This window comes from Trachurus japonicus, chromosome 11, assembly GCF_045865225.1.
Source record: "Trachurus japonicus isolate A0001 chromosome 11, Traja_1.0".
NCBI lineage: Eukaryota > Metazoa > Chordata > Actinopteri > Carangiformes > Carangidae > Trachurus > Trachurus japonicus.
Genome location: NC_140917.1, coordinates 8,568,802 through 8,584,537, shown reverse-complemented (window position 1 = coordinate 8,584,537; position 15,736 = coordinate 8,568,802). Strand labels below are relative to the sequence as shown.

The following is a 15,736-nucleotide window of genomic DNA, read 5'->3' as shown; positions in this document are numbered from 1 at the left end:
CAAACTCTGACTTCACTCTGAGCATCAGTGGAGTCCAGGCTGAAGATGCAGCAGTTTACTACTGTGTTGGAGAATTTAATATTACCATTTGGCAGCTGTTCACACAGTGAAAAAGCATCGTACAAAAACCTCTGTCAGTCTAACTGAAGAGGAACTGAACTGACTGCTGCAGCTGGAAGATACTGCAGAGACTGATACAGTTCACTGAGGACACACACTTCATCAGTCTACCCCCCACCTCAACAAGCCAAAAGTTTCCTCATAAAGAGAACAGTTCCAGTGAGGAAGCCCAATCAGACCATTAACATTACAACTATCAAGCCCCTATGTCCAAGGTCCACAGGCTGTATTAAAATCACTGCACACTGAAGCCTCATATAAGCAGTGTCACAATCCCTTTCTATGGCAGAATCACTGGCACTGACATAAACATGTGTCTGAAACACAACACAAACTGCACTGCACACAGACAAAAATGTTGTCAGAGGATCAAACTCAACTTTGAACACAATCAGCTGATCAACATTTTCAGGAGGATCTTTGGTATCTAATGTCTGAGACTTTCTGATCAAATATGTATTACTGGTACAAAAATTAATCATAGCAAAAAAGAAAATATGAACTAGTTTGGACCAAGTATGGTGCCGTGTGGAACTAATTAGCAGATGAACATTAAGCAAGTGAGAAAAATTCACCAGACAGGTGATGACTGATTAACACTGAGACAAGAGGTACATGTGCTGTTTATGTATTACTATGAAACGAAATGTGACTCTGTGTGTTTGCATATGTGTCCTTCCTCTCTGCTCCCAGCCGTTAAGAGGCCAGTGTTGATCAGTGTGTGTCCAGGCCTTTCACAGCCACTGACACCACAGCAGCTCAATGATGATGTCTGTGACTCTACTGCTGGCCACCCTGGGGCTCCTTGTTCAGGGTGAGACTCTCTGCTGAAAACTTTGCTTCAGGATGGAACCAGGTTCACCACAATGATGTTCTGCTATGATGGAGAAACACTGAAACCAGCAGCACTGACCTTCTTCCATCTATTCTCCACGTTCAAGAAACGATCCTCTTCTGTTTGGATGTTGATCTTTCTCCAAGATGGATTTGTCTAAATAACTCTTCTCCTCTTGATCATATTTTTCAGGTTCATCAGGAGAAATCATCCTGACTCAGACTCCTGGAGCTCAGTCTGTTGTTCTAGGTCAGACTGTTTCTCTCAGATGTAAAGCCAGTTCAAGTGTTAGTTATGACCTACAGTGGTACCTTCAGAAACCTGGAGAAGCTCCTAAACTCCTGATTTATGATGCGGCATCTCGCCAGTCTGGAGTTTCAAATCGTTTCAGTGGCACTCAGTCAGGAACCGACTTCACTCTGACCATCAGTGGAATTCAGGCTGAAGATGCAGGAGTTTATTACTGTCAGCAGGATAACAGCTTCCCGTTCACACAGTGAAAAAGCATCGTACAAAAACCTACTTTAGCTTAAGAGGAACTGATCTGACTCAACAGCTGCACTAAAACTACAGTAGAACACCGCACACTCACACAGTAGGACAGTAATTAAAGCAATGGAACAAATCTCAAAACAATTACATGAGGTCATTATTTTAGAACATGGTTGGCAAATCATTGACATTTTTTTACACTCCGTAGCCTATTTATATTCAGCTTAAACGACTGCTTTACATGTATGAGGTGAATTCTCAATAACAAGAGGGATTGATACAGACTGTGAAATATCAAAAATCTGAAATAAAAAATATCACATTTCAAATAACACTCATTACAAGATAAGTCAATGACCCATTAGTTTGCAATAAAACAGCAGTGGTTGAAATTCTGATAATATCATTATGTAATTGAAAATGTAATATAGTATTCCCCTTGCGATACGATTTTCAGACACCCCTAAGGTGGACTGTACAATACCTGAACCTCCATTAGGTTAGACTGTTGACAGCTACCTGAGGTGGTGCGTGTCACTTCCATCAAGGAGACCAATAGGAGAGACTACAGTCTATGGGAGAGACCTAGAAGCAGGTAGCTCCTTCGTTTCATCTCTCTGTTGTGGCTTATGGAAAATAATGACCCCCCTAGGAAATTATTTTTCTTTTTATTGCCAATTTGGCACCAGGTTCACCAGAATGATGTTCTGCTATGATGGAGAAACACTGAAACCAGCAGCATTGACCTTCTTCCATCTATTCTCCATGTTAAAGAAATGATCCTCTTCTGTTTGGATGTTGATCTTTCAGACTGTTTCTATGTTGTGTAAATCCAGTACATACCTTGAGGATGACATCCACTGGTACCTCCACAAACCCGGAGAAACTACTAAACTCCTGATCTATAATGATGTAACCCGTTACTCTGGAGTCCCAGAACGTTTTAGTGGAAGTAAATCCAGAGGTATTGACTTCACTCTGACCATCAGTGGAGCTCAGGCTGAAGATGCAGGAGTTTATTACTGTCAACATGATGACAACTTCCCGTTCACACAGTGATACAACGTCGTACAAAAATCTCCTTCAGCTGCAGAGGAACTGATCTGACTCAATAGCTGCACTGAAACTAAAACATGATTTGACTTCAACATAGTATTAAAAATAATTTCCTCAAATATATTCTATTCAATAAATTTACAATTTAAGGTATTTTATCAAACCCGAACTGTTTAATCAAATGGCTCATTTTGAGTTGTCAAGATTTCCAATTCATATTTTATCAAACACATTAAGTAGGTGTCAACCAATACAATACAGTACATTGTGAAGAGCAAGTCAAATAAACCTAAACTTACTTAACTTTTTGCAAAAACTATGTTATGTTGAACTCCAAATATCCATCAAATGAAGGATTTTGTTTTACAGATAGCATTACAGTTCTAATGTCTAATTTTCCCACATGAAATATTGAAGAAAAAAGCACAGTTGAACTATATCATCTGTCATAAAGAGAAACAAAGGAGAGCTGCAGATTGAGTGCATACTTAGCGGACATCACTCTATGCTGATGATACTTGACTTTATATCACCAAAAGATACAGAGACGTATTAAATTTCTGTTTGTCAAACAACGCAGAAGTTGACTAGTCCAATTTGCCATTCAAGGCTACCAATTTATTAATAGAAAAATATTAAACTTATTAGAAAAAAAGTCGTCTGTGGGTGTGAACGTGAATGTTTGTTTTTTTTATGTTTTCTGTATATAAATCAGTGGAGGGATTGACCAAGTGTAATTTCATATCACTGACAAAGAATCATCATCTTATGACAAACCAAAGACTGAATCAAAATTTATTTGATGAACAGATCTTTATTTTCTGGAAATAGTGAAATTACATGATAGAAAACTTTCAAACACATCAGAGAGAAAGACAGAACATGATAATGAAAGAACGAGAGAGAGAGTTAGAGAGAACAGAGTAAAACCAGTAGTAGAGTCCCAGTGAGTCAGCTCAGGACTGGGGACACTGGTCTCTCCTCAGAGTCTCTGAGACCAGAGTCTGGGAGCCCTGGGTGGCCTCACAGGTCACAGAGCCCAGCTTCCTCCACTGGTCTGCAGGGAGCCTCAGGGTGCTGCTCCAGCTGTAGAGGCCGTCCTTCCCCAGCACCCCGGGGCTCCTGCTCTCCTCCCAGCTGCTGCTGCTGCTGCCGTCCACCTTCCAGACCAGACTCCAGTCTGAGGGGAAGCCCTTGTTGGCCAGGCACATGAGCGTGGCCTTCCCCTGCTGCTGCAGCTCCTCACTGGAGGGGGGCAGCACCGTCAGGGTGGGACGGGTATCACCTAGGAGACACAGACCATAAACTGTCAATCCAACAGCAGCCACTTGGACACCTTTACTGTGTGAGAGCTGGTTTGTCCTTTAAGGAGTTTCTGTCAGATGTTTTTCTGCTTCATTCACTCCACATTGTTTCACTTCCCTTCAAGAAGCCTCTCATGCACATCAGCACAGAGACAATTATCATACAGTTTGACCTGAAACATATCAAACTACTCTAAAAAATACAAAAAGCTCATTGGGAAATATTTATACATTTTCTTTAGTATGTATAAAATCTTCAGTTTACGAAAGTTGGTTTTCAGGTGTAACACAAACAGATTAACCAAATAATCTGACAACCATCAAATGATCAAATGTTCCCCAAGTGGAAAATACTTCTCACTGACCAAACTCCTAAAATGATTTCAAACAACATTGGAAACAGTGAATCACAAAATATAAAGTATCACAGGTTTTTAAAATATGAAATAGCCTACTCATCTACAGAAAATGAATCACAATTTACTTTTGACAGATTGTAAGGTAAGTTTGAAATTTATATTTTTTTGGGAATATATATTAGATGACAAATTATGTTTGACCAGTTTGAATTTTATGATTTTTTTGACAGTATATTAGATGACAAATGACGTTTCACCTTACAGTTCAACTTCAATTCAATCATGAAAGGCATGAGAGAAGACAAAAAAGCCCTATAAGGCCATGATTAAAAAGGAGAAATAAATAAAATAAAATAAAAAAAAATCACCTCTATAAAGACTTAATTTAAAATAAAAAAGTCACATAAATATGTTTTTTGTATTTCTGCAGAAACTTACTTCCAAGCTCCAGTCTGGTTCCTCCACCAAAAGTCCACCACAGTGATACAAAGTCATTGAGCCTTCGTACAAAAACCTCTCACTGTAGAGACAGGGCTCTCTGACTCTGATACACTTAACTTATTCTCTACATTTTTATAAAATAACTATAATTTTCACTTTAAAAAAAAAAAATGATCGTCTTTATTTTGCAAAATTTGCACTTATCTGAATTTATCTAAAAGGAATAATTGTTGGATTCTAAAAACGGGCAATTTCAATGTTAAAAAACAAACACCAGCAACACAGATTATGATTTGTTTTTGTCATTTTAACATCTAAGAAATAAAAATTCAAAAAAAAATCATGAATACAACTATGAAATATTAACTTACTTCCAACATCCAGTCTGGTTCCTCCACCAAAAGTCCACCACAGTGATACAAAGTCATTGAGCCGTCGTACAAAAACCTCTCACTGTAGAGACACGGCTCTCTGACTCTGTCACACTGAACTTAATCTACAGGTTTTCATCAAATAACTATATTTTCCACTTATTTAAAAAAAATCTTTATACTGTAAAATATAATGTAAGTTTTTTTTTTTTTTTTTAAACAAAAGATTCACCATTTTGGGATTTTTGATACAACATTTTCAACAATGAAAACACCCAACTAACAATAAAGTTCATAATTTTTTTTCTCATTTCAACACCTTGGAAAAAAAAAACAACATATATTAATCTTTACTTACTTCCAATATCCAGTCTGGTTCCTCCACCGAACGTGTACCACAGTGATACAAAGTCATTGAGCCGTCGTACAAAAACCTCTCACTGTAGAGACACGGCTCTCTGACTCTGAAACAAACAAACTCACCAGAATTAGTCGGTTTGTAATGTTTTGGCAGCTGATGTGACAAATTACAACAACACAGTATAATTGTACATTTTTAATATCTGTTAAATTTAAAGAGACCCCGAGGAGTTTGCTTTTGGTTATAAAAGAGTCTCATATTAATGTGGATGAATCTACATCACTCACACTTGTTATTGGGTCTATTTTTTATATATATATTGTTTTGTCTCTCTAGTTATTTTGATATTATTATTTAGTGGTCGACTCGCCCAGTATTTCGTAATTTTGGTTTCCTGGACGATGCCCGGCGGGTCAAGGGAATAACGCTGGCGGATCGCCATTTATGGTCGGAACTACAACGGTATCTGATCGTCTTCGAACCTCCGACTTTCATTCTTGATTAATGAAAACATCCTTAGAAAAATGTTTTCGCTTTCGCCCGTCTTGCGCCGGTCCAAGAATTTCACTGTGCGTCTGAGGCTCATGGAAAATGTAGTGTGAATACACTTTGCTTTCCGAAACTCCTCGTAGTCCTCCTCCTCGTAGTCCTCCTCCTCGTAGTCCTCCAAAAAAAAAAATATATATATAAATATTACGAATAAAATTAGTGCAAACACATAGAGCCTAAGAAGCATTAAAAATAAGAATTAGCACTTTCTGATCAATACTCTGTTGAAGTTATTGATCCATTGATAATCAGCATGATGAGATTGATCCCAGTCCCTGTTGGAGTCAGTCAGAGCATTTCCATAGAGAGCCACTTTGCATCAGCAGCACCATGCTCCAGTGCTCTGGGAGAGTTTATAGTCCTGAGAGTTGAAGACTGGATGACTGACAGCTGTCCTTCATGACAACACAAGACACAGAAATCCTCCTCATCAAAAACATGACTTTGGTCTCCGTCCTCATCTGGACTCTCCTCTGCTGCTGCTTCACAGGTAAAGTCCAGAGAATCCAACTCCTCTATCAACATCTGTCCCTCTGAAATGAAGCCCACAAAACCATGACTCTGTTTTATCTTTCTGTCTCTGTGTCCTCAGAGTCCAGAGGTCAGGTCACAGTGACTCAGCCTGGAGCAGTGAGCTCTGCTGTAGGAGGTTCAGTCACCATCAGATGTAGAGTCAGTCCAGCTGTCTCTAGCACGAGCTATTTCCACTGGTACCAACAGAGAGATGGAGAAAAACCTAAACTCCTCATCAAAAACACTTCCACTCGAGAATCTGGGATTCCAGGTCGTTTTTCAGGCAGTGGATCAAACTCTGACTTCACTCTGAGCATCAGTGGAGTCCAGGCTGAAGATGCAGCAGTTTACTACTGTCAGAGTTTTCATGTTATCAACAGTCAGTGGGTGTTCACACAGTGAAAAAACGTCGTACAAAAACCTCCCTCAATTAAACAGAACAGAAACTAAGCTGACTGCTGTAACTGGAAGATACTGCAGAGACTGATACAGTTCACTGAGGACACACACACAATTCCAGTGAAAAAGCCCAATCAAACCATTAACATCACAACTCCATGAAGCACAGTCAGCTCCACTGACGTCCACACATCCATTTGATACAATATTAAAGGGACAACAAGGAGTTTTGGAAAAGCGAAGCGTTTTCACACTACATTTATGAGCCTCCGCGCGCACCGTAAAATTATTTTGACCGGCGCAAGACAGACTCATGTTTTCATTCATCAAGATTTAAAGTCAGAGGTTCAAAGAGGTTCACATACCGTCGTAGTTCCGACCTTAAACGGCGATTCAGCTGCATTATTCTCATGACTCGTTGCGAAACCGAAAGTAAAAAACGCTGGTCGGCTCGACCAGCATCTCCGCCACCACTAAAAGTAACAAAATAACGATAGAGACAGAACGATATATTTATCGAAAATGGGCCCATTAACAAGTGTGGGTAGCGGAGATTCATCCACATTAACATGAGACTTTTTTTATAACCGAATAGAAACTCCTCGTTGTCCCTTTAAGGACTAGGACTACAGTCTATGTTAAAGTCACTGCACACTGAAGCCTCATATCTGCAATGTGACAAGTGATACTGTGGCAGAAACCCTGGAATTGTCATTAACATAACTTGTCTAAAACACAACACAAACTACACAAGTGTTGTCAGATGATTAAACTTTGAGCACTTTGATCACAATTCACTGATCAACATTTTCAGGAGGATCTTTAGTATCTAATGTCTGAGACATTCTAATCAAATATTTATTACTGGTAGAAAAATGGATCATAGCAACAAATACAATATAAACTAGAAGGGACCAAGGATGGCGCCTTGTGGAACTCCAGGAGTAAATTTGTTTATAGCAGATGAACATTTAGCAAGTGAGAAAAAAATCACCAGACAGGTGATGACTGATTAACACTGTGAGACAAGAGGAACATGTGCTGTTTAAATATTACAATACATGAGTCGACAGTATCAGTAGCTGCACTTTAAAATGTTATATGACACAACATCCACAGTCTTCATCAATCTCCAAGAGGATGAATGAATGAGTGAGTTGTTCCAGCAGTGAGGAGGACACAGCATGATGTGTTGAGGACAGCTCCAGTTGAGTGACTGTGTGTGTTTGCATATGTGTCCTTCCTCTCTGCTCCCAGCCGTTAAGAGGCCAGTGTTGATCAGTGTGTGTCCAGGCCTTTCACAGCCACTGACACCACAGCAGCTCAATGATGATGTCTGTGACTCTACTGCTGGCCACCCTGGGGCTCCTTGTTCAGGGTGAGACTCTCTGCTGAAAACTTTGCTTCAGGATGGAACCAGGTTCACCACAATGATGTTCTGCTATGATGGAGAAACACTGAAACCAGCAGCATTGACCTTCTTCCATCTATTCTCCATGTTAAAGAAATGATCCTCTTCTGTTTGGATGTTGATCTTTCTCCAAGATGGATTTGTCTCAATAACTCTTCTCCTCTTGTTGATGTTTTTCAGGTTCATCAGGAGAAATCATCCTGACTCAGACTCCTGGAGCTCAGTCTGTTGTTCTAGGTCAGACTGTTTCTCTCAGATGTAAAGCCAGTTCAAGTATTTCTAATGACCTTCATTGGTACCTTCAGAAACCTGGAGAAGCTCCTAAACTCCTGATTTATTATGCAACAGCTCGACATTCTGGAGTTACAGATCGTTTCAGTGGCAGTCAGTCAGGAACTGACTTCACTCTGACCATCAGTGGAGTTCAGACTGAAGATGCAGGAGTTTATTACTGTCAGAAGAGTGGCAACTTCCCGTTCACACTGTGAAAAAGCGTCGTACAAAAACCTCCCTCAGCTGCAGAGGAACTGATCTGACTCAACAGCTGCAATGAAACTAGAGCACTTCAAGTTCGCCACGATAGAAATATGGTATCTATTCAATTTATCAAGGACAACAATGTCAACTTAAATGTTTCTAAATACAAAACTTTATGATGTAATTCAATTAAAGCAGAAATAATTAACACAGGCAGAAATAGTTAACACAATCAGAAATGATTAACACAAATAATAGATGTCAGTTACTGTGAACACAAAATTGATATGTTGAATATATTATGAAAATGAACTAAATTTAAAATCTCATTAAAAGATCTATATTTAAACAGATTCTAAGGGCAAATTCCAAAATGGTTACATTTCCAAACTGAACTCCAAATAATATGAATGAAGACATTTTCATATAAGTAGGATGATACAATTTACATGTAAAATTTGCCACATCCACTCATTCCCATTATGTCACAAATCTCACACAATTAAGAAAATCACAGATCACAACCACAGCTAATCATTTTCAATTTGTAGTTTAACTATTAATTATATAAATGGATTCTACACACATGAACAAGGACAAAGTACTCCACAAGAACTAATGATAGAACAAAACCATTCAAGAAACATTTGAAAACAGATTGTAAAAGGAACTGTGGCACAGCTCTTAAGCAAAATCATATTGATGTTTCGGTTTGTCCATTCAAGACAGAAAATCTAAAAGAGCCAATATAATCTTTCTACTGCATCCACATGTTCTGACATCAGCGCAGAGAAGGTCAGATGTCACATGTGGAAGACATGCACATAGTTGCTTGTTGTCAATAAGTCTTTTATTATGACTCTATGTTTCATGAACCAGCAGTCAGAGCCAAGACGTTGGAAAAGAGACAGCACATGTTTTACTTTAATGAGATGCACTGAAAAAAGCTTTATAATCAAAGTGTTTTATTATAATAAATTATTGAAGCAAACACCACTGTTGAAATCTATGTCAGCCCTGTTAAAAACAGACACAGAGGGAGAGCTGCAGAGTTAGTGGATATCTTTCTATACTGATGATACCTGACTTTATATTTGTGTTTCTGAAACATGCACAACATTTGGTGGAGTTGTGTCAAACAACAAAGAACAATCAGCAGTTTAATAGTTCCATATTTTAATCAGGGAGTGAAAATTATGAATTTTTGAATTGAAAATTTCAAAAATTGATTCAGAAATTGAATCCACACTTTGTTTTTTGTAGACAATTCAATTTTTGAAGGGTTAAGTTGTGTTTCATATAACTGTGAAAGTATCATTATCTGTTGATAAAAAACAAAGACAGAATCAAAATTTATTTGATGAACAGATCTTTATTTTCTGGAAATAATGAAATTAAAAACATGAGGAAAAACAGTCAAACAAATCACAGAGAAAGACAGAACATGATAATGAAAGAACGAGAGAGAGTGTTAGAGAGAACAGAGTAAAACCAGTAGTAGAGTCCCAGTGAGTCAGCTCAGGACTGGGGACACTGGTCTCTCCTCAGTGTCTCTGAGACCAGAGTCTGGGAGCCCTGGGTGGCCTCACAGGTCACAGAGCCCAGCTTCCTCCACTGGTCTGCAGGGAGCCTCAGGGTGCTGCTCCAGCTGTAGAGGCCGTCCTTCCCCAGCACCACGGGGCTCCTGCTCTCCTCCCAGCTGCTGCTGCTGCTGCCGTCCACCTTCCAGACCAGACTCCAGTCTGAGGGGAAGCCCTTGTTGGCCAGGCACATGAGCGTGGCCTTCCCCTGCTGCTGCAGCTCCTCACTGGAGGGGGGCAGCACCGTCAGGGTGGGACGGGTATCACCTAGGAGACACAGACCATAAACTGTCAATCCAACAGCAGCCACTTGGACACCTTTACTGTGTGAGAGCTGGTTTTGTCCTTTAAGGAGTTTCTGTCAGATGTTTTTCTGCTCCACCAGTCACTCACTCACACATTGTTTCACTTCCCTTTAAGAAGCCTCTCATGCACATCAGCACAGAGACAATCATCATACAGTTTGACCTGAAACATATCAAACTACACTAGAAATACATTAAGTTCATTTAGGAAACAATCATACATTTTCCGTGAGATTGATTTTCAGGTGAAACACAAACAGGTCTATCAAATAATCTGACAACCATCAAATGTTCCTCGAGTGGAAAATACTCCTCATTGAACAAACTCTTAAAATGATTTAAATGAACACTTTCAAAAACTAGTACTACTACTACTACGAAACAATTTATTAAATATACAGTATATTAAAAAACAAATTATGTTTGACCATTTCTACAGTTCAACTTCAATTCAGTCATGGCAGGCATGCGACAAGAAAACTTCAGAAAAGAGGCCCTACATTTAACTCCATGATTAAGAAGGAGAAATAAAAACACAAATATGAAAAATATAGTTAATAAATTAAAATATTTTATGTGCTTAAAACTAAAAAAAGAAAAAAAAATCTTTTTGGTATTTTTGCAGAAACTTACTTCCAACATCCAGTCTGGTTCCTCCACCAAAAGTCCACCACAGTGATACAAAGTCATTGAGCCGTCGTACAAAAACCTCTCACTGTAGAGACACGGCTCTCTGACTCTGTCACACTGAACTACTCTCATCTACAAGATTTTATCATAAAACTTTAACAAAAATATTTTGTATCTGTTTCTTTATCATCTATACTTTTTATGTTGCAAAATTTGAAGTCATCAGATTTTTTGTTTAAAAGAATAAACATTTTTGGATCCTAAAACTGAAATTTTTCACTTTTCAAAAAATCACAAAAAGCCAAGTATGTACTTTTCTTTGCCATTTTAGGATTTCAAAAATTATATTAAAGAAATATTCACTTACTTCCAATATCCAGTCTGGTTCCTCCACCGAACGTGTACCACAGTGATACAAAGTCATTGAGTCGTCGTACAAAAACCTCTCACTGTGGAGACACGGCTCTCTGACTCTGAAACAAACAAACTCACCATGATTAGTCTGTTTATAACGTTTTGGCAGCTGATGTGAGAAATGACAACAACACAGTACAAAAAGGAAAATATGTAACGTCCATTTTCAATATTTGTTCATTTTAAGAAAAATCTACAATTTCAAAAATGTTTTAAGACATGAGAAAATACTGTATAATCTGAATTAAAGAAGCTCAAGCAGATAAAACCTAAACAGCATTAAAAAGCACTTCCTGATCAATATACTAATCAATTGACTGAACCATTGATAATCAGGATGATCAGACTGATCCCAGTCCCTGTTGGAGTCAGTCAGAGCATTTCCATAGAGAGCCACTTTGCATCAGCAGCACCATGCTCCAGTGCTCTGGGAGAGTTTATAGTCCTGAGAGTTGAAGACTGGATGACTGACAGCTGTCCTTCATGACAACACAAGACACAGAAATCCTCCTCATCAAAAACATGACTTTGGTCTCCGTCCTCATCTGGACTCTCCTCTGCTGCTGCTTCACAGGTAAAGTCCAGAGAATCCAACTCCTCTATCAACATCTGTCCCTCTGAAATGAAGCCCACAAAACCATGACTCTGTTTTATCTTTCTGTCTCTGTGTCCTCAGAGTCCAGAGGTCAATACACAGTGACTCAGCCTGCAGCAGTGAGATCTGCTGTAGGAGGCTCAGTCACCATCAACTGTAGAACCAGTCAGAATGTTTATAACAACAACTATTTACACTGGTACCAACAGAGAGATGGAGAAAAACCTAAACTCCTAATTTATGTTACTTCCACTCGAGCATCAGGGATTCCAGGTCGTTTTACAGGCAGTGGATCAAACTCTGACTTCACTCTGAGCATCAGTGGAGTCCAGGCTGAAGATGCAGCAGTTTACTACTGTAAGAGTGTTCACTATATCAACAATCAGTATGTGTTCACACAGTGAAAAATCGTCGTACAAAAACCTCCCTCAGTGAAACTGAACAGAAACTGAACTGACTGTTGCAGCTGGAAGATACTGCAGAGACTGATACAGTTCACTGAAGACACACACAGTTCTAGTGAAAAAGCCCAATCATACCATTAATATCACAACTACATCAAGCACAATCGGCTCCACTGACGTCCATACATCCATCTGATTCAATATTAAGGAATCATCAATGTCCACAGACTATGTTAAAGTCTCTGCACACTGAAGCCTCACATCTGCAATGTCACAAGTGTTTTCTGTGGCAGAAACACTGGCTTTGTCATTAACATAATGTGTCTGAAACACAACACAAACTGTACATGATGCATTCAAAAGTGTTGCCAGAGGATTAAATTGAACTTTGAACACAATCAGCTAATCAACATTTTCAGGAAGATCTTTAGTATCTAATGTCTGAGACATTCTGATCAAATATTTATTACTGGTAGGAAAATGAATCATAGCAACCAGAGGTGGGAGAAAGTCCCTATGTTGCAAGTCCAAGTAGAGTCTCAAGTCTTTGCTCTCAAGTCTCGAGTAGAGTCTCAAGTCTTTGCTCTCAAGTCCCAAGTCAAGTCCAAGTCCTAAGATTTTTGTTTCGAGTCCCAACCAAGTCCTAAGATTTTTTTTTCAAGTCCCAACCAAGTCCTAAGATTTTTTTTCAAGTCCCAACCAAGTCCTAAGATTTTTGTTTCGAGTCCCAAACAAATCGATTATAATTAATGATACGTAAAGATCACGACCACGCCTCAATTGTTAAGTTGTTTATATTTTATTGTTAATGTTCTGCCACTTATTCATCTGTTTATTTTTATTAATATTCTATTGTGATATGCTTTGTCAATATAAGCACTGCCTTCTCATGCCAATAAAGCTATTTAAAATTGACGTACAGTAACACGCCAGAAATCTCGTGTGATCAAACGTGATCTGACGTAGTCTGTTGATGGTAGCCATGGTGCATGGATGTATTATATAGATAAAACATAAAGAAGCAGAGCCAGTGACTCGAGATTGTCGGCTTCCCCCACACACAAGCCGATTTTTGATCCAAATGGTCACGATTGTTGGGACCAACAATCGTAAATACTGAACATGTTTAATATTTACGATTGTCGCCGCCGACCATTTTACGAGCCGATTGTTGGGAGAATTTAAATCTTAAAACACCATATGCTACAGGAGAATCTCATAAAATACTCTTAGGAGCCAAGATAATCGGGCGATTTTTGACTTTGGTCGGAAGGGGGAAAATCGGGGCAAAATCAGCCAGATTATCTTTATGTGTGTGGTAGGCATTAGTGTGTTGGCATTAATTATAGAGCCAAGACTGATAACAGGACTGGGTTCTATAGGAATGTCTCTGGCTGGCTGCTGCAGTATAACATTGATGTGACACTTTTTAAAATATTTTAATATTTGTGCTTGCTGCTTGTGACTTGACTTGAATTCAAGTCTTTGCTCTCAAGTCCAAGTAGAGTCTCAAGTCTTTGGCATCAAGTCCCAAGCGAGTCCAAGTCTTTTTTTGATTTGATCAAGCAAGTCTTAAGTCATCAAAATTGGGACTCGAGTCCAAGTCAAGTCTCAAGTCTCGAGTCCAAGTCCACACCTCTGATAGCAACAAATAAAATATAAACTAGAGGGGACAAAAGATGGCGCCTTGTGGAACTCCAGGAGTAAATTTAGTTATAGCAGATGAACATTAAGCAAGTTAGAAAAAAAATGTGTAATGGTGATGACTGATTAACACTGTGAGACAAGCGGGACATGTGCTGTTTACATATAAGTCAACAGTATCATTGGCTGCACTTCAACATTTTTATATGAAACCATATCCAGAGTTTTAATCAATTTCCATGAGGATGATTGAGTTGAGTGAATTGTTCCAGCAGTGAGGAGGACACAGCATGATGTGTTGAGGACAGCTCCAGTTGAGTGACTCTGTGTGTTTGCATATGTGTCCTTCCTCTCTGCTCCCAGCCGTTAAGAGGCCAGTGTTGATCAGTGTGTGTCCAGGCCTTTCACAGCCACTGACACCACAGCAGCTCAATGATGATGTCTGTGACTCTACTGCTGGCCACCCTGGGGCTCCTTGTTCAGGGTGAGACTCTCTGCTGAAAACTTTGCTTCAGGATGGAACCAGGTTCACCACAATGATGTTCTGCTATGATGGAGAAACACTGAAACCAGCAGCATTGACCTTCTTCCATCTATTCTCCATGTTAAAGAAATGATCCTCGTCTGTTTGGATGTTGATCTTTCTCCAAGATGGATTTGTCTCAATAACTCTTCTCCTCTTGTTGATGTTTTTCAGGTTCATCAGGAGAAATCATCCTGACTCAGACTCCTGGAGCTCAGTCTAGTCTAGGTCAGAGTGTTTCTCTCAGGTGTAAAGCCAGTTCAAGTGTTACTTATGACATGCAGTGGTACCTTCAGAAACCTGGAGAAACTCCTAAACTCCTGATTCATAGTGATACAACCCGTTACTCTGGAGTCCCTGCACGTTTCAGTGGAAGTAAATCCAGCAACACTGACTTCACTCTGACCATCAGTGGAGTTCAGGCTGAAGACGCAGGAGTTTATTACTGTCAACATGATGAATCCCTCCCGTTCACACAGTGATACAACGTCGTACAAAAACCTCCCTCAGCTGCAGAGGAACTGATTTGACTCAACAGCTGCACTGAAACTAAAACGTGGTTTGACTTCAACATATTCTCATGTTGTAAAACAGATTGTCCTCAAATAAGTATTCTATTCACAAAATTTACAATTTCAGGTAATTTTTATCAAACCAGTACTGTTTAATCAAATGGCTCCTTTTGAGTTGTTAACATTTCAATTCATATTTTAACAAACACATAGGTGTCAGTCAATTGTTGTGCTCTGGCACAACTATAAGAAAAGTGTTAAGAATTGTTATGATGCCTCACAATGGAAGCGCCATTTATGTTGTGCTCTAGCACAACTTATAAGAAAAGGTTATTAAGATTTATTATGATGCCTCACAAAGGAAGCACCATTTGTGTTGGGGTTATACCAACTATAAGTAAAGTTATTATTAAGAGGGTTATTGGCTATCAAATTTGTAAA

General features: G+C 39.1%; 1 pseudogene and 1 gene segment (V, D, J or C); one reads left to right on the top strand and one right to left on the bottom strand.

Moving 5' to 3' along the window:
• Nucleotides 1–3,369: 3,369 nt before the first annotated feature.
• On the bottom strand, nucleotides 3,370–4,636 carry LOC146978144 (Ig kappa-b4 chain C region pseudogene; annotated as a pseudogene). Its single transcript, XR_015037049.1, has 2 exons — nucleotides 4,605–4,636; nucleotides 3,370–3,788 (listed from the first exon to the last, which is right to left on the bottom strand). The product of XR_015037049.1 is annotated as an Ig kappa-b4 chain C region pseudogene (transcript).
• A 3,496-nt stretch (nucleotides 4,637–8,132) lies between these two features.
• Nucleotides 8,133–15,265, top strand: LOC146978143 (Ig kappa chain V-III region PC 2485/PC 4039-like). The segment is given in 3 exon segments: nucleotides 8,133–8,178; nucleotides 8,392–8,448; nucleotides 14,958–15,265. Coding segments are annotated over 3 exon segments (411 nt in total).
• The last annotated feature ends 471 nt before the right edge of the window (nucleotides 15,266–15,736 follow it).